Raw genomic sequence first — 19,152 nt, forward strand, 5'->3', positions numbered from 1 at the left:
GTGTCTGAAAACTATTTTGTATGATATGCTTGGCCAGTCATTGTGTGTGTCTTTCTGAGAAACAGTAGAGGCGTAAGTGTTGTAGTGGAAGACGTTACAGAAGAGCAAGCTACCCAAACCTACCTCAACCGATGGTTAAAAATTACCGTATCCTACCGAAATCCTTGTTGTATATCCTGTCTGGTCCTGTCTTACTGATGGTTTTGTTCGTGTATTCCACCCATAACACCGTCACTTTTAGTGTATCAATCGATGCCCAAAGCGAAAGAAAAGAAGTGAAAAAAAGAGGACGACAAACCAAGCGTCATAACCACGACAGCCCAAAGCGGAAAAAACTACTAAAACCTGACAACAGTAATCCTTCCCTCCTCATCCTCTCCCAGTACCCACCTCTCATCACCCGCCAAATATCCCCTCCTACCCACCAACTGGCTCCACATCTCATCCGCAAACTGCACTTCCTCACCTCTCCCTCTCTCTGATCCCTCCCCTCTCTTATGCCCCTTATTCCTATTTCCCTTCTTTCTCTCACTTCTCCTATTATCATTATTGTTATCATCCTCCTCCCCGTCCTTCTCCCCAACCTCCATGTGCAAAGGCAAACCAGGCTTCACAGAAATACAAGCATTCCTCACACAAACACTAACAGTCTCCAACATGAAACAATGCCTGGCCGTGATCCTCACCCCCGCAGCGAAATCGACCATTTCTGCGACGGTCAGGTAGGGGAAATCTTCGTGGCGCCAGCAGGGGGCGAGGCCGGGGAAACGTTGCTGGTTACTTGCTTTTAAGAGATCCTCCAAGGATTGCTGGTATGTGCGGCGGCGGGAGTTGGGGGATGTGGTGAGTGGAGGAGAGTGAAGGGGGGATATGGAGAAGTTGAAGGATTGGGAAGAGGGAGAAGGGGGACGGGAGCGAAGGTGATGCAGGAGGGCTTGTTGGTTGGAGAGGATGGTGTGGAAGGAGCGGGATGAGGAGGAGGAGGGGGGGGAGAGGGGTGGGGAGGGGGGAAGTTGCTGCCGATCTTGGGCCTGAGGTGTCGTGGAAAAGAAGGAGGATGACGGGGAGGCTGAGGAGGTGAGTGGAGAGATGGAAGTAGAATGATGTGCCCGTTGACAGAAGGACATATTCACATCCCCATCTGCACCACACTGGTCCACCCATACTGGCCCATACACAGCGTCATTGATTGTTGAAGTGAAAAGAGCCTGGTAGTAATGCGCATGAGACGGCTTAGCCCCTCGCTCCGCACCCTCCTTGACGGATGACGACAAAGGGATAGATACAGCCGGCGTGCAAGGCATGATAGGAATACCCGTGCACTTGACATGATGAACGCGAGGCGGACTAAGAGAGGAATGTTGGCCCTCGGCCCAGCGGTGTTCTTCCTCGATGAAATAGAGGTTCCGATCGTCGAGCGAGAGATTACGCAGCTGTGGGTTGGCGCGCTGCCGTACGCCGTAGAAGTCGAGTTCACGCCAGGCCATGCGGCGGATTACTTGGGGACCGGTGGTTGCTGGAATGCGGTCTGGTTCGGGGCTGGCGCCTTTTCTTGCTTCTTCGGCCGCTGTTGTTGTTGTTGTTGTTGTTGTTGTTGTTGTTGTGGTCGTCGTGTGGGTTTCTCCTCCGTTCCACAAGCCGGCAGACATGGAAGTCGTCCGATTACCGGCTGGTGGCCGGTTGTGTCCTGTAGGATCCTCGGATGGACGGTATGGACTTGGCGAGGAAATGTCCCAGACAGCGAGCTGTTCGATGGGATCATCCTGGTACAACGAGCGGTTGGGTTGCCAGAAGTAAACGGCGTAGTGTGTGGCTGTGTGGGCGGAGAAGAAGCGGTCGGATCGGTTTATGGGAAGACCAAGGAAATGTAGCTTCCATTCTGATCGGAATTGGATGGTCCACGTCCAGGCAGATGGGGATGGTGTTCGGACGACGTCGAAAGTAGTTACAAAATGCCGATGGACCACCTCTCTGTCGTTGAGCTGGTGGTATGGATGCTCTTCAGCCCATTCGAATATCAGAACCCCCTGGGCGAGACGGACTCGACGGATATGTTTTCGGCGTACATCGAACGGAACGGGGATTTGGGTTCCAGTCGCTGGGTCGAAGATTTGATAAACATATCCATGGGCTGGATCTGATGATGGAGTATTGGGCCTGTCACGGACTTCTGCTGGGTAGACCAGCACTCCGTCTTCTTGACTGTACCACCACGCGGGATCGGGGTAATGAAACTCGGCCGTCTTTTCCTCCAGACGCAGGAAACGGTTCCAAGGAGCGACTCCCTTGAAAGAGAATGGGGAGGGTCCGGTATTTTCACGGCTTGGCCGAGCCATCTGAAGCTTCTCAACAACTCGGGCCGAGCCTTGACGGAGATGGTGATAGCGTCTGGCCACGAGAGCAAAACTTTCGGGCCATGGTGGGAGGTTACGAGAAGTACATGATATCTCAACGGCGAGATTGCTGTTGATGTTCTCAAAGTCTGAAGTTGATGCTAATGGTAGTAAGGCAGTGGTTGAGGCCAGACGCATCTCACGACATTGTGGAAAGTTCCATCGCATCAAGAGATACGAAATGTGTTCGTCGGTGAAGGCGGCGTGCCATCTTCGAGAGACAGAGCGAGAGAGGACGCATGTTCTGGGAGAGAGGTAAGAGATGACGAGGAGGAAGAGATCGTGTGGTAGGTCAACGATGTCTCTCATCATGAAGGATGATTCTCATATTCAGAGGACTGAGGATTCTGGGAAGATGAAGTGGTCAAGTGGATGGCTGGGAGGAGGTTTAAGACTACGGCTTCTATTGATTCTGACAAAATTGTTGTGATGTGATTGACAATGGAAAGTTTGTGATGGCATCCTATCATGAGATTAGCGTATCATTAAGAGAGGGGTTGCTGGGGGCTGCCTAGACCACCAACGGACGAACAGGGACATGAACGGCGAACATGAGCGAAGCGCTGGGGGGAAACCACAGAGGACTCGAGGAGGATGTTTTTGCATGTCACGGCAATGCAAGCCATTCTTGGCATTCAGGTTCGGCTTTTTGAGCATCCGACTGTCTGATTCTGTGTTTATGTTACTGTTGTCTACCTACCCGAGCTACCTAGTATGGAACAAACGAAATGGTAATCTGGCAGGCAGTGACCTACGTACAAGTGCCATATCATTTGGAAACAAGTAAAGACTCACAGTCGGGTGTTTTGGAGTGTCCCTCATTCTTCGAGTTTGGTGTGCTGATTTGATCCCATCATGTGAGCTGAAGTTTGTTATTTTCGCGGGTCTCGCCGGGTGGAGAGAGCGCGAGGTGGTTCTTGACTCCATCAACTAACTTCTCAAGCCTCAAAACTTTTATCGAGCTTGGACCGAATAGTGTAGAGATCGCCAAGGAGCCAAGACCGTGGCGTATAGCCCTACGAGATCCCAACAAGATCGGCAGAGTTATCGTTTTGGATTCGATATGGTCATCCGTTCTGCTTTTTTTCAGGCACGACAAGCTCCAAGTCCCTACGTGCATGAGAGTGCATTGGAATTGGGTCTGTAGGGCAGGGATTTGTTTTGTTAGGGCGGGAAAAATGGGTCCTATCGATGTGAGGGCTATTTCACCGCCGAATTGACGGGGAGACCAGAAGAGCAACCAGGATGCCCGGTATGTTCTATCCAAGGGAAAATCAGATGGGTTCGTGGCAGACGTGCCCCTGGGGAGTGACAGAATGGACGCTTGATTGCCCAGTACAATCGTATTGCCTGGTCTTCGAGTGTGTATGGGCTGGCCTAGGTAGCCAACATCGGTGTCTCCAAGTTTGAGATTGTGGAGGAGAGCGAGGGTCTCGTTAGTGTCCAGACGGTCGTCTGGCACATCGTGAGGAACATTCTGGAGTTCGGCTCCATGTACTTTCAAGCCAGAAGAACTCTTTGAATCCTCAATGGGCTGCCTTGTATTTGGTGTTGTTGTTCTTCTGATATCGATTCGAAACAGACTTCGGAACACGCACGTGCCTCCACTGGATGCAGTTAAGCTTTTCTGCACTCTCCACTCCTGGGGCTGGGGGCCGACCCTTCCTCCTCTCCTCCACCACCGTCGTCCACCCTGCGTTGACATTTCTTGGCAAGCCAAGCACGCCCGACCCATCAACTCCCAGTCCCAGCGGCAACTTACTTCCAGGCCTTGTCCAGCCCGTCGCTGTCACTGTTGCTGTCCACTGTCCGCCAAAGTGTCCAGCCTTGGCATATGCAACCCCCAGAACGCAATTAAGCCTTCTCCGTCACTCAAAGATCTCTTGGCTTTACGATCGATAACCGTCTGTCCTCGCGTCAGGGGCATCACCAGCATCACGGCCAATTCCACTCCGACGAATCCGAGTCCGATTGCCCGACACTGAAGGTTGCCGTCGACTGTGGTTGCGCGCCGCTAAGAGTTTGGACAGTGGAGGTGTAGCGACAACCAACCCGGACGCCCCGAGGGCTGCCAACACCAAAGGCACTACCCACCACCACCACCATTACCATCACCACCATCACCATCGACCAGCAGCACTCAACCAACCCTCGCGCGCATATTCCTACATTCGAACCGGGTGCCCGCCCACATCTTGTCGACTTGTGCCCCGTCGCGCATGCGGGTTCGAGCCCTGCGCTGATTCCCGAATGCGACGGCCTTGAAGGAACTCCTACTTCCCGCTCCTCTCCATACTACTATCCACGACAACAACCCGTATCCCGTCCTCAACCCTACACGCATAGATGGGCCCCTTCTCGAGCGCTTCCGACCGCAACAGTGCCGCCGCCGCCACCGCCGCTCCTGCAACTGCGACGCCATCTCCCCTCTCCAAAACACCATCTGCCGCCACGTCCGACGATTCCTCGACCAGCAAAAAGTTGCTGAAGCGCCTTAACATCCTCCCTCTCCGGTCACGCACTCGCAATATCGCCGACTTCCACATCCGACCTGACGATCCCCACCGCAAATACAGTGCCGGCGACCATGTGCAGGGCGCCGTAATCCTGACCGTCGTCAAGCCCGTCCGCATCACGCACCTGACCGTCTTGCTGCACGGCTACGTACGTGTCTACAAGGGACCTGGCGCCCAAAACAACGAGCCCGTTCGGAGCCCGGCCGAGATCAAGAACATTAGCAGCCGAGGGGAGCGCAAGAAGTACTATAACGGCTATGCGTCGCTCTTTCAGGATGAGCAGGTTCTCAGCTCCGATGGCCGGCTGGAGCCCGGAAGATACGAGTTTAATTTCGATCTACTCTTTCCACAAAATGGTCTCCCCAGCAGCATTGATGTGCGTACTATCAGCTCCGAACTAGACACCATGGTTGTCGCTAATTATTATCCAGTTTGAACGTGGCACGATATCTTACATGATTACAGCAACGCTAACGCGCCCGACTTCGGTAGCCCCAACGACCAGCTGTGAACGCAAAATCTACTTGATGGAACAGCTGGACGTTGGACCGCTTGCTCCTCCCAAGGCCCAGACTGTGGACCTCCGACCCATTTCGAAACGAGCCAAGAAGAAACGACCAGCCGGTGGAGATAGGCGCTCTGTGCTATCGTCAGAACGCTTGTCTGCTGAAGTACCAGCCGAACCATTGTCCGATGGAGATTCAGCAAGGATAAACGACACATCGACGGAAGGATCTCTTTCGATAGTCGGTGATGACGTTGGTCAAGAGGGCTCTAGCCAGGCTCCACGGAGTGTCTCACACAGTGAGGCGCGAAGTCTCAGTGGCGATAGCGCCGCGAGTCTCAGCACGCACCCGAGCAGAGCATATAGCGAGACCAACCAGCTAGCCATTGTTGGGTCCGCAATGACAGGGAAACGGATATCATTTGCCGACGAACGGACCATCAAGTTGAGAGTTGAAGTGCTTAAAGGTGGATGCTTACCCGGCGACGTGATACCCGTCAAGGTGTCGGTTAATCACATCAAGATGATCAAAAGCATGCATGGTGTCATTGTTACTCTGTTCAGACAAGGGCGCATCGACTCGTCCCCGCTTCAGCTCTCCAAAGAGGATTGGAAAAAGTCGGAATCAGACGACTATTATTACCCCAAATCCAGGACCGGTCTCAGCGGCCTTTCCCTGTCGTCTGCGGGTTCCTGCAGCATGTTTCGAAAGGATCTATCACAAGCATTTGCGCCTCTCATTACAGATCCGGTGAACTTTTCTGCTACCTTGACGACATCAGTCCGAGTACCAGAGGACTCTTTCCCCACTATCAAGGGTGTACCCGGGGAGATGATCAGTTTCAGGTACTTCGTCGAAGTCATCGTGGACCTGGGCGGCAAACTCGCCAACCATCTACAAGGTGGTGCGTCTTCCGGCTCACGAGTGGGGGCCACTGGTGTGGTAGGGAATCCTTTTGAAAATGTTGGCACATTGCCATCGTGGGGGGCGGCAGGGAGCACAAGTATCCTGGACACAGATCGCCTTAAAAGGATACAAGGAGTCATTCCAGGCTACTACGAGGTCATTGTCGGTACGACCGACAGCAATAGGTCACGAGGAAAGGGTCCCCAGAGGCCCAGCCTTACGCATACACCATCTGTAACAGGCGGCTCCAACTACGTGGAGAATGAGTACAATGAAAAGGGAGGCTGGCCGAACAGCATGCACGACGATGATGGATACGGTCCCGAGTCTGCAAACCCCCATGATGACTATGCGTCGTACCCTCCACAAACGACTTACCCACACGGCGATGTCCATCAACCACCTTACTGGAATTACGTTCCAGACTCATCACAGCATGAGCAAGCGATACCCGCACCTCACTATATACCACCGCCCGACTTACCTGATGAGAATAGTCTTACGGAAAAGGAGCGCATCAGACGTGCCGAACAACGCTTGCTACCCAGTCAACCACCAATAACGGCAGCATCATCATCATCGTTCTCTGCCGCCGTGCCCTCACCATCCGCGTCCAACCACGCCCTGGACTTGTCCTTACTACTAAACGGGGACAACATCTACGATGCAGAAGACGACGTACCAACCCCAGCCGCCACACCCGCAACCGCATCACCATTCGACCACGCTCTCGCTCCGGTATACACACCCACACCAGCAGAAGACCTGCCATCCGCGCCAACCCTTGAAGAGCTCGACCGACCACCACCAATATCCAGAGGACCCTCGCACCACCCTTTAAGCGCCACTGAAGATAAACAGGAGCTCGAACGGAGAAGGCTGTTAGCCGAGGCCAGCGCACCGCCCGAGTTCCCAGAGGACTATATTCCCGACGAAGGCGGAGGACCTGTAACCCCAGCGGGACCCTCTGGCTCAGGAGCAGGACCTTCCGCGCCACCCTCAGCTCCACCCGTAGCCTTTGAACCCTCAGCTCCCGTGCTTTTCGAGAACGATGAAGATTATCACGGTGGTGGATATACCGCCGGTGGCCCCCGCTTTCCTAGCGCCGCTAGCGGCAGCGGCGGTCACGAAGAAGAAACTGTGCCAGAGTATACCTACAATAATCATCGCCCTGGGTCCGTAGGTACATTAACGGTTGTTGGTAGTCCGTCGTCACCAGTACTAGCACCTGCATCGGCATTTTTCCCGGCCTCGGGCTCGGGAAATGCGCACGATTCGCTACGGGAACAGGAACAGCAAGCAAGGTCGGATTCTTCTAGCCCGCCTCCTATTGAGTATCTGCCGCGGTACGAGCGATAATCGATAATTGGTCATTGGTGGGTGGCGGTCTCGAGCGGTAGAGATTTTGGGTATGATGTTTTGTTGCTTGGAACGATGGTTGGTTGAAGCACGGGTTATAGGCGTTTTTTTGGCTTCTGATATATATACCTTGTATACCTTCTTCGACATCTATGTCTTGGCCGAGGAGTCATGGACGAATGTAAGAGAACTCCATATAATATAGAAAGAACACTAGGAGTATAATACACACACATATACACACACATGTTTCTATATATATATATAAAGAGGATAACAGCGTCGTGTACGCGAGAAGAGGCTGAGATTGCAGTAGTGTCTGTCTATTCACAGTTTCAACCCTTTAAATTACCAGCTTGTCCGTGTTTTTGTAAGCTTCCAAGGATGAAATTTTGCATACCGTTGTGTGTGACAGTATGTGAATGCCAGACTGGGAAGTGTATTTGTATGTGTAGAGTTTGCATAGACGTTCAATAGCGGGTGAAAAGTGGTTGAGAAGAAGGCGAGGGAAGACACGGTTATAGGTACCGTCGCCGGCTACCGGCGGGCACCTGCTACTGTAGGTGGAAAGTTGGCGACCTAACGAACAGGGGCTCTGCATAAGTGTGGCAATAGCTATAGGAATCTCTCAGGCGGCGTCAGTTTACTAGGTATGCTTCGATACCACTTGGTCAGAAGCGGCGAGCTGTCGGCCTTGTAGTAGTAGTAGTTGGAGTCGTAACAAGACTCGCTCTGGAGGCAGAAGCATCTTTTAATGGAGTGCATGAAGTCGAAAAGATAAAGATGGATAGTGGTAGTAGTGAAAAGTTCGAATGCTGGGCGTACTGTGTAGTGGTTGGACACTCCGCAATATCACCACACATGAAACAGGAAGTAATAACGTGACGGCTGGATTTTGGAAAAATTCGAACGTCGTTCCATTGCAGAAATCATCCGGTCTTTCTAGGATATTCTGTTTAAGGGAAGGATGAGTGTCCTCTCCGCGTTCTTTCTTTCGTCACCCGCCGTCCAAGTCAGGGTTAGGGTAGAAGAGTGAGTACCTATTTAGTAGGTAGTATTCGTATATTGGTAAGCTGTGTACAATAAAGGATTTTCGTGAATTCTTTAGAATGGTAAGGCTTGACGGTCTTGGGCTGAGACTAAACACCGAAGAACTGCAAGTAGCGTTGTTTGACCCTAAAGAAATTGTTTGTTGACTTCGTAAGTCGATAAAAGGCGACTCGATCCATCATTATGTGCCACACTTTTGAGTTGACAATCATAGAGGTTCCTACCCACAAGTTTTATCAAGTTCTCTAGAGAAACACAAACCAAGTTATTATACCGAGTACTATAAGCCCCATTGGTTGCGCCATAACCAAAGGGCGAGCATACAACAAACTTGACACTGCATCCTCCAAACCCTGTTCATTCTCATCACGGTAAATGCATTTGGGCACTTGTAGGTAGGCTACAAGTGTGATCACAAGCCAAAAGTCATGTGCTCATTGTCTCTTCATGATGTCAAGAGGTAAAAGAAGCCTTTGACTTGACGTTTAGCTCGTCACGTTCGAACGCCAAGTCGCCTCCGAATCAAACAGAACCCGATTTCTTATTTGTTTTCATAACCGCATGGCAATTATACCCTCCATGTGGCCCTCCAGTCCCGTTGTATATCGCTTATGCCTCTTCCATCATGTGGCCGGAAAACCATTCCTCACTCCTTCTCCACTGCCAACCTCAAATCACCCTTTAACCCAGCCAATTCCATACTAACACTCTCATGACTCCTCAATGACAAACACGCCGCCCTTTGGGCCACATCCACCAGATTCTCAACCCGTCCACCCATCGCCAACCCCGCCACCAATACGCCCAAGAACGTATCTCCAACACCGTTGACACTAACCACATCCTTGACCGTCTCCACTGGCGGAAACAGCCGCATATAGACACCACCCACATGCGGATGATCATTATAATTCCTCGCCAGAATATACGGCGCATGATGGCTGTCCTTCAGCAACGGATCCCCCGGCTTCAGCAGCATAGTAACCAACGCGCCCTTCGCTCCCAGCTTCGTGATAATCGTCGGGATATATGGCAACAGCTGGATATTCTGCTGGGGCAGGCCCATATCAGTGATCTCCGCGCTCGTCAGTCGTACAAACTTGTCCCTTGAACCGTGCATGCCAAACGTGTCGATGACTTCGAACCAGCTGTGCGTAAAGTACTCGTTCCTCGTCGCGGCGCCATGCATGGCTGAAAGCTCGTACTGGTTTGGCGACGCGAGATCAACGCTGGCGTTAGGGAACAGACGCAAAGGTAGCTGGCCGCCCTGCTTCGGAGCGGCAAAGAGGCGCTCGGATTTGGCAGCCGAGACGGGCTCGAAGGCGACGCGGGCACCGTGCTTGCGTCCAGCTTCGATCCAAGTTTGGATGTCCGCTTCGGCCCAGTTACCGTCGACGACGAGCCATTTAGGCTTGGTGGCGGCTACGGCGGAGTTCCAGTACGTTGGGAATGAGTGGTTGGAGAAGATAGCCATGTCGGCCATGGCCATGACGAGGTTCTTATCGGCGTCATTGACGGCAACGTATTGGGCTGTGCGGGTGGAAGGGTATTCGCGACCCAGCTTGCGGATGCAGGTGGTGTCAAGACCGGAGGATTCGAGGTTGGCAAGGATGGTGGCGCCCGCGCTGGGTTGGGGGGAGGGTGAGTCTTTACTGCGAGCGGGATAGGGAGGGGGGGAAAACGACTTACATGTCGTCACCAACCATGCTGCAGAGCCTCACTTTGCCATCCTCGCTGACTTTGTGAGCGGCAAGGGCTACATTGTGGCCTACACCTCCGACGGATTGGGTGATGTGGGAGGGATTAGAGACGTGAGCCAAAGGCAACACTGCCTTGTTGCCCTGGGCATCAACCCCACCGGCATAGTCACAGCTCAAATCGAGGGCGACCGAGCCAGCGACTAGGATGTCAGCCGTGCTAGACTATATATGGTAGGTTCATCATCCAGTCAGTAACACGGGAGTTACTGGAAGGGTTTGAATTACTGAAACCAAGGCTAGATCTTACCTGTTGCTGCTGTGTGACTTTGGAAGGCTCAGGCTTGTTCTCTACTTTCACTTTGCGAATTCCAGGAGACTGAACTGTGAACCTGATCAACTCTACGTTAATAAGGTGTGGTTTAGCTGGCTTATGGAGGTTGTAATAAAGTGCTTACGCAGCAGCCTGGGAAGAGCGGGAGCCGCCGTCCATAAGCTTACTGAGCTCCACTGCTACCTTAGCAGCCCGCGCAACGTTCGCCTGAACCAGGTACTTGTTGGCAGGCACACTGCGGCCCTCGGTCAGCTCCCTGATTCTCCTGAGGATATACGGCGTGTTCTCTGCGCCGCTGAAACCCTTCTCGTCCGCCTCGCCTACGGCAACGCTGATGGCGTGCTCCATGTCCTGCCTAGAGATGGCGTGCTCCTCCGGAATGGGGTTGGCCAAGAGAAGACCTGTCTCAATGTTGAGCTGCTCCTGGGCATAGATCATGGCCGCGGCTTCGGCCTCGTTTTGGATCACTGAAGGGCTCTTGATGCCGCTTTCACGGGCCCAGAAGGCAGGGAAGTCAATGTTTCCTTGTTGCCCGTCTGCGAACGTGGACACCAGAACCCCTTGGGTCTCGAGGAACTCGAGTGTCCTGGGAATATCGAGAAAGCCCTTGCAGCCACTGCTCACCACGGCGACACGAGTTCTTCCCAGTTCGGTCAAGTCGGCCGAGATATCCATGGAGTTCTCGCCGCCCTTATGAACACCACCAAGTCCGCCGGTACCAAATACGCGGATTCCGGCAAGTCTAGAGAGCACCATAGTTCCAGAAATGGTAGTACCACCATGAATCTTGGTTCCCGTAAGGCCCTATAGGAACACCAATGGTTAGCAAGCTATGGCCTCCCTAAAGTTGATATCCAAATTAGTCACTGGACCTCATGGTAACCGAATTACCTTTCCCACCAGATATGCAAGATCGCGTCTAGAAGCCTTCTTTGCACCCTCGTGAACCATTCTCGCCACCTCCTCAGTGCTTAGACCAACTGTAGGCACACCGGCAAGGATACCGCAAACAGCAGGGACAGCTCCATTTTTGCGGACAATGTCCTCGAGGTACAGATCGTCTCCGAGGGCGCCATGGGTGTAGATGGTGGACTCAAGAGCAACGACGGGCTTGTTGGTGGCCAGGGCGTCGGCAACTTCAGGGGAGATTTTGAGGAGACTGGCGAGTTGAGAGTCTGTGCTTTTGAGGCGTCGTTGGACGGTGTTGAAACAGGGTTGACGGGCACACTTGAGTCGCGAGCCCAGTAGGGCTGAGCTGACATGGTGGGCCCGGCTGAGGAGGTGTTGCCGAGCTGTCATATTGATGACCGGTCACTTGAGGCGCCAGAAAGGATTGAGAGTGAGGATCTGTAAAACGCCTTGGTTTCCTCCTGTCGGCTGCTCCAGGTATCTAGTTGTTGGTTAAAGTCTTTTGAGCTCTTCCAGGCCTAACCGCAAGTTGATGATCACCGGCAGTGAGTATTCAAGATGCAAAAACAATAATAACGGAAGATCCTCGGGTGACGGAGTCAAAAGTTGCAAGATCAGAAGAACCTGACGTGTAAATGTATTGAAACCGCCGTGATGACTGACTGATCCGTGGTGGATCGACGCCAATTGCTGTTAGCAAGAGAGATACTTATCTGATGTTGTGTTGGTGGTTAAAATGACCATGGGGTAAGCTGATGTGGACCCCACCCCCGCCATTGAATTCGAACGGAACGGACTGAAAGAATGGATGCCAAGCGATAAGATACTTGGGGGGTTCTGGGCGCCAAGGCTTCCTTTCCCCCCTCTTTTTACCCTCTAAAGAGGGGGCGCGGAAAATTTGGGACAGCAATTAAATATGGGACACTCCACATAGAAATTTACTAGCAAAGTAACCCATCTACATACTCAACACCCATATTATATATTAAAATTTATTAATACAACGTCGTTAGGAAGCCCAATAAACTACCCAAATAGGAAGAGTATATATATAATAAGAAATCTAATAATTTATTTAATTTATTTAAGTACGTTATAGTATTATATATATAGCTAATTGAACTCCCTCCTTACTTATATATACTTCAAACTTCCTCCTCCTACCTTAATAAAGTTTACCCCGGCTATTACCCGCTTAAATACCTCATTTTAAGTCGGACTATACCTTCGATTAATAATTTTATTATACTTCCCTATATAATATCCTCAAATCTATATTCTTATAAAAGGAAGGGAATTATAAGAGTAACTACTAAAGAGGGACCAAATCTAAACAATAAAATTATATTAATAGTAGGGGGCATACACTATTCAAACTTCTTTTTAAAAACTAATATAATTAAGGGTTTAATTAATTAATTAATTAATTAATTAATTAATTAATTTACCCCTCCTCTTACTAAGTAGAAATTCCCTATCCTCCTTATCCCTATCGTTATTATCCTCCTCCTTTTTATTATTAATTTTCTTTCCTATTATTATAGTAATATTATCCTTATAAAAATCTTTAATGAAAATCTTATTTATCTCCTCCTCGAATTATACTTATACATATAAATCTCTAACGATTTAAGAGAAAATTTCTAGTTAAGCGGCGGGTTGTATTACTAATTAGGCGGTTAGCTAACGGCTAATAATAATTTTAATATCCTTATTATTAAAAATAATTAATAGAGAATATTCTATATAATATTAGACTTATTAGTATACTAGCGGTTTACCCTCTTTATCGATTTAATAAGGGAGACTCTCTTCTATATTAAATATATCGTTATTATGAACGGGAATATACTCCTATTAATTATCCTTCTTATATTTCTTAAACCATACAATCTATATAACCTTCTTTAATTTACTACCCTCTATATCCTTCTTCTATTAATCTTTAAACTATTTTTATATAATGCTATTAATCCTCTTTATAACTCACTCTTAACATTTTATTTTATTTTATATTTTTCGTTGAATTCTCTCTATTACTTTAGTATTAAACTCGTCTTTTAAAAATAATAGAGATAAACTACTATTAAGAATTTTATATACTCTCCTCCTTATTCGACGGTCGAAGTTGGCTTCTCTCTCGTAGTTATACCGGTAATGTTCTTAAATTTTATTATAATTGAAAATCGCCTTTCGAATAATTTAGAATATATAAAGGTAATTAATTTGTATTAGGGAATTAAACGTATAAGAATAACGGTTAATAATATAATTAATAACCTTAATAGCCTTCTTAAAGTAGTCCTTATACGGTATTATAAATGGATAAGTAGGGTTAAATTTAAAAGAGTACTACTTAATTTTAATTTATAATAATACCCTTTATTTATTAATTAGCTAAAGACTAATATCCTTAAATCTATTTATAATATTATAAATTATAAAATTATTAATAACAATCTTATTAAACTCTCTAACGAACGTTATATAATTAAAATTATACTCTCCTTGCTATATAAATTTATGAAGAACTTTCTAGTAATAGGATTTAAATAAGGAGAAGACTCCTATATTAAATAGCTATATAATATAAATAGAGTATAATAGTAAAATAAGGATTTAAATATTAAATACCTCAATATACTACTTAATTACTATATTGCAATAGCTACTAAACTGATGCGGGACTACTATATCCTATGTATTATATGTATGATTAGATTAATTGATTAGAGTAGACGGGGTATGGCTTACAGTTATACCCACCCGATGGAGGCACTGGCGTACCCAGGCACGTGCCTTGGCACGTACCTTACTCGCCCGGTCGCTAGACCTATAGGTTAGCTATAGACTAGCGATAAGATAAGGGAATTTCTATAAAGGGATTCCCGTGCGGGGCGGCCTTCGGCCACGCCTTTCTTCCTCTATTATCTTCTTCTTTAATATTATAGTATATACTAGCATTATGATATTTAAAAATACCCATATTACTTTATTAAGTAGTAGCTGCAATTAAACAATTATAGTAACCTATTACGAATAGTATATTCCTCGCTTCTATCTTTTAGTAAGTTCGTTAACTTCGTTATTACGAACTTACTAATTTAATTGCAAGATCGATTATTGTAAAACGCCGACCCCGCGATTATAAACCTTTAAACTTTCAATCGTTCGTCATTAAAATAGTATCGAAACTTCCTTTAAGTATACGATTGTTCGTTATAAAGATAGTATTGCGCGCTTTTATATTATAATATTATATTCGAATTGGTTTGTATCGAATAAGTGTATTGGAATCCCCGTACTACCTCGATCCGAACTTCTTTTTTAATCTTCAATACAAAGGGTAACCCGCAATCGTTTCGTCGAAGGATAGCTATTACTTTCTCCCCGCTTCTTTATTAATCGTTCGTTGTAAGGATAGTACTAATAAAGAAGCTTCTTGAATTTAATAATTATTGAAATGGCGAGAAAACTATAATAATAATACCAATACTACTACGACTAGTACAATGTATAAGGATTGTAGTTCTTAGTTGTCTAATTAGGTAGAGTGGTAGATGATTTTTAAGTCTTTTCGAATGGTCGAGATGGGAGGTATTAAGCTAGATACGACTTATTGGAGTTATATATTTATTAAATAATTTAATATTCAGTTTTCGCTAGAAAACGAGGGTAATTATCGGATCTTTCTATATCTTTCTTTTGGATATAAATGGGGATATAAATAAATATTTTCCTAAGAAGGATAAAGGATTATTTAATATATTAAATAAATAAAAATAAATGATTAGTAATTATTAAAAATTAATTTTATATAATTAAGAATTACTAAAGAGATAGAAATTAGTTATTTAATTTAATAAAAGGTTAATATTCTATTAATCTTCTATTCTATTTCCTTATATTCGATTTCCTTCTTTTTCTATTCTTTTTCTATATTAATTATCTAGGTTTGCTCAATTTAGAAAGTACTTCCCTAATCCTATATACTTTAAAAATTTTTGAAAAAAATCACTGTTGAAAATTAATATATATGTTCCCATGTACTACCCTAAATCAAATCTTCCCTTTAAGTTTGCAATAAATCCCCTAAGTAGATTTACTTTTATATATATATATATATATAATTAGTATTTTCCTCTATTATTTCTATTGCCCTTATATCCTTTTTTACTTTTTATAATTAAATATTTTTTTTTAGCGTTTTTAGTAAGGAGATAGTTATTTATTCTCCGAATAATATCGTTCTAAATTGTTCTAATAAATTATAAAGGTCTTTATATATATATATTGTCTTATCACGCTAACTAGTTATACTAGTCTACCCAATGGGTATGCGGTACTACTTCGTTCGTAGTCTAAGGGAAAAACCGTATTATTGAAATCCGAATGAAAACCCTTAGTTTTTCTATATCCAATCCTAACTCTAACCCGAACCTTTCGTCCTACTTTACCGTAGGGGGCCCGGGGAGCCGTAGTTGCTTCTTATTTTATCTTCTCTCAGTACATTATCTCTTAATCCCAGTAGACTTCGCGGCTTCTAATTAGTCGGTTCCTTAAAGCCCTACTTCTCTACTTAATACTTCGGTAGTATTTTTCTTTATTCTGGAAGCGGGTATTCTTTTTTTATCCTATCTTTAGGGTAGGGGTAGGGAAGTAGAGTTTTATTTTTTTAATTAGAATCTTTTTGTTTTATTGGCCGGGATTTTGGTGAGATGACGTTAATTAGTTTAATGTCGTAGGACCGGACGGGTTCTATCCGAACGGAACTATAGCTTTAAAATAGATTTTAGAAGTAGGGTTCTAATTTTTAAACCCTATTGGTAGAGCGGGGCGGAGGCGGCCGGTGCTTCTTCGAGTAGAATAAGATTTTTAACACGTGCCTAGTTACGTATACTTAGGGTTTTGGACTAGGGTAGGCCCCTATATTTAATTTCGTTATAAATGCTCTTCTTCTTTTAAGAGCGCTTAGTAGAGCGATAGCGGGGAAGATCTTTTATCCGATCCGGCCGAAAAACCGAATGAAAGAGGGGGGGGGGAGCGGGATTCGAACCCACGACCTTTCGGATGAAACCGAAAGGGGGCTAAGCTCAGATCTTCCTAATTGAGCTATCCCTCTAAAGGTCTTTATAGTTTTAAATGAATATTTAGATTAAATTTTTTTTTAAATTCTATTGTAATTTAGAAAAGGTTATTAGGATTGTATTTAGGAAGGTTATTTAAGTTGCGTTCTATATAGCGAATAGGGTAGATTAAAGAGTTTATTATAAATTTATAAGAATTAAAATTAAATAGTATTGCTATTTGTAGCTGATTAGTTATTAGGTTTTAGTTAGTAATAGGAGTTTTTTTAGTTGAGTGAAAATTTTTAGATCCGGATGTTAGGGATGATTTTTATTATAATATAGGTATGGGGTTTAATAATATATATTTGTATTGAGAGGAATTAAAGGGGGTAAACGGGTTCGAAGGCCTTTTAAAATTTAAAGGAATTAGTAATTGATTAATCCTCCTTGTTTAAGTAAGTATTTATATTAAATTTATAGGTGATTCTAAGGTATTTAGTAAATTAATATTTTTTAGAACCGATAGAGTTTTATTTTTTAATAATGGTTTAAGAATTCTTATATTTTTGGGCGGAAGAGGAATTTGTAGTTATATATAATTTATTAGAGTATTGAGAGAAAGAGTTTTAATTCCCCTAAGAGGGTTAGATATAGTTAGTATAAAGTTATAGTATATTTTATTATTAATAATTAATTAAATAGAAGTATTTCGTTTCCTAATTAAATAAGGATTGAGAGGTAATAATATTATTAAATAAAACGAAATTAGAATAAAGGATAGGTAATTTATTATTCTTAAGTTTTAAGAATGAATTATAATTTATTAAAGTGGAATTAGGGTTGGAATTGAATTTTAAGAAGAATTTAGGGGTAAATAAATATTATTTGAGGAAGAGGTTGATTTTTTAACCTTTTTTTATTATATTATAAAAGTAGGAGAGGAAGAGTTGGATAATAAAAAGGTAAATAACGAAGAATTTTCGCTATTATTTTCTTTAATAGGTTTAATTAATATATATTAGAATAGAGGAAGGTTAATTATAGTATTAGGGTTATTATATAGTTGGTAGCGAGGAAAGATTTTTGTGTTTCCGAGCTTTTATAATTGGTTTTTTTTAGTTTAGGTAATATAATATTTGGGCTATATAAAATGCTAGGGCTTTTCTCTAGTACTATATATATGTTTATTTTATTAGGAGAGGATATTATTAGATTTATTATTGATTATAAATAATAATTTTTTCCTTAAAGGATTCTTAGGTAGGCCTTTAAATTGCTATTACTTTATTTGTAAAGTATTATAGATTATTCTTTAATACTATTATACTATAACGTTTTCTCTCTATTCTTATTTAAATACTATATATTCCTTTAATATTGTGCTTTACTTCTAAGTTTTGGGTATAAATATTTAAAAATTTAGATTATATTCTACTAATTTTATTCGTATAGTTTTTACTACTATTAATTTACAAATTTAATTAGATTTTTAGGTAATAAAATCGATTTAATAAATAAGAAGGCTTAGATTAGACTTTATTACCCTTTAAACGCTAAATCTTTAAAATAATAAAATTAAAGCTAATTCTATATTCTTTAGTATAGAATTATGTAGATTAGAATTATAGTAATTCTATTAGTTTGCTAATTAATTAAAGATAGTTATTGAGAAATATATATTTTATAGGTAAATAGGGATTATTTAAAACTTTTTTTCCCTTATAGGTAATTTAATATCGTTTAAATTAATTGTATATTTTAGAATTTTATTAGCGTTATTTAATTAAATATATTTATTTAATACGAAGATTATTCTAGACCCCTTTCTAATTACCTATAGAAGTAGGGCAATTAAATTATTAGTATAGGTGAAGGTATATTTATTAATATTGTGTTAAAGGTTGGTTAGGCGTACTATAAGTCGCTTTTAATTATAAAAACTATTTTTATTTAGTAGGAAGGCGTTTATTTAATTAGGTTGTAATTTAAAGTGGAAGAATTTACTAAATAGTTTATTAGTATTTAATTTATTATAAGGTAAGTTAAAATTAAAGTGTTAATTTAATTAAATATTATTTAGTTAGGGATAATTAAAAAGTATATATTTATTTTTTAATTTTAGATTTCGAAGGGGGCTAAGATATATTTTATAAACTTTGCGCTTATTATTATACTTTAGTATTCAATTGTATAATTAGTTTATTCTTATAATATTCAATTATCCGTTGATTATTTTTAATAAGTTAGGGAAGAATCCCTAATAGTTTTGAACGTACTGATTAGTAAAGTTTTGGAATATGGTTTTTAGTAATTCGAGCGTAGTATTAGTATTTAATTGAAGTATTCGATTAATAATATTCTAATTAAATATTATTTTAAAAGCTTCCTAAGTCTATTTAAATCGGAAATTTAA

The 19,152-nt window shown here is 43.8% G+C and overlaps 3 protein-coding genes across 3 annotated transcripts; 1 reads left to right on the forward strand and 2 right to left on the reverse strand.

The window, feature by feature from the left end:
- Positions 1-338: 338 nt before the first annotated feature.
- On the reverse strand, positions 339-2,702 carry B0T23DRAFT_310043 (uncharacterized protein; the record flags this gene model as incomplete). The annotated part of the gene is made up of 3 exons (XM_062834560.1): positions 339-934; positions 1,118-1,208; positions 1,287-2,702. 3 exons carry the CDS (start codon positions 2,700-2,702, stop codon positions 339-341), a joined length of 2,103 nt encoding a protein of 700 aa, XP_062696024.1.
- A 1,857-nt stretch (positions 2,703-4,559) lies between these two features.
- B0T23DRAFT_93202 (uncharacterized protein) lies at positions 4,560-7,728 on the forward strand. The gene is made up of 2 exons (XM_062842000.1): positions 4,560-5,285; positions 5,341-7,728. Exons 1-2 carry the CDS (start codon positions 4,740-4,742, stop codon positions 7,678-7,680), a joined length of 2,886 nt encoding a protein of 961 aa, XP_062696025.1. The 5' UTR covers positions 4,560-4,739; the 3' UTR covers positions 7,681-7,728.
- A 1,358-nt stretch (positions 7,729-9,086) lies between these two features.
- Positions 9,087-12,428, reverse strand: B0T23DRAFT_375110 (Indigoidine synthase A like protein-domain-containing protein). Its single transcript, XM_062836882.1, has 5 exons — positions 11,653-12,428; positions 10,886-11,565; positions 10,738-10,819; positions 10,420-10,652; positions 9,087-10,355 (listed from the first exon to the last, which is right to left on the reverse strand). The coding sequence occupies exons 1-5, from the start codon at positions 12,058-12,060 to the stop codon at positions 9,377-9,379; spliced, it is 2,382 nt and encodes a 793-aa protein (XP_062696026.1). The 5' UTR covers positions 12,061-12,428; the 3' UTR covers positions 9,087-9,376.
- Between the last annotated feature and the right edge of the window lie 6,724 nt (positions 12,429-19,152).

The sequence above is a fragment of the Neurospora hispaniola genome (assembly GCF_033458365.1).
Source record: "Neurospora hispaniola strain FGSC 10403 chromosome Unknown B0T23scaffold_2, whole genome shotgun sequence".
NCBI lineage: Eukaryota > Fungi > Ascomycota > Sordariomycetes > Sordariales > Sordariaceae > Neurospora > Neurospora hispaniola.

Excerpts from the sequence above, each read along its gene's own strand:
- B0T23DRAFT_93202 (XM_062842000.1), top strand. The coding sequence starts at position 4,740 with ATGGGCCCCTTCTCGAGCGCTTCCGACCGCAACAGTGCCGCCGCCGCC. Across the intron at positions 5,286-5,340 it reads GTCTCCCCAGCAGCATTGAT|TTTGAACGTGGCACGATATC; the intron begins GTGCGTACTATC and ends ATTATTATCCAG.
- B0T23DRAFT_375110 (XM_062836882.1), bottom strand. The coding sequence starts at position 12,060 with ATGACAGCTCGGCAACACCTCCTCAGCCGGGCCCACCATGTCAGCTCA. Across the intron at positions 10,820-10,885 it reads CGCTCTTCCCAGGCTGCTGC|GTTCACAGTTCAGTCTCCTG; the intron begins GTAAGCACTTTA and ends AGAGTTGATCAG. Across the intron at positions 10,356-10,419 it reads AGCATGGTTGGTGACGACAT|CGCGGGCGCCACCATCCTTG; the intron begins GTAAGTCGTTTT and ends CCCCCAACCCAG.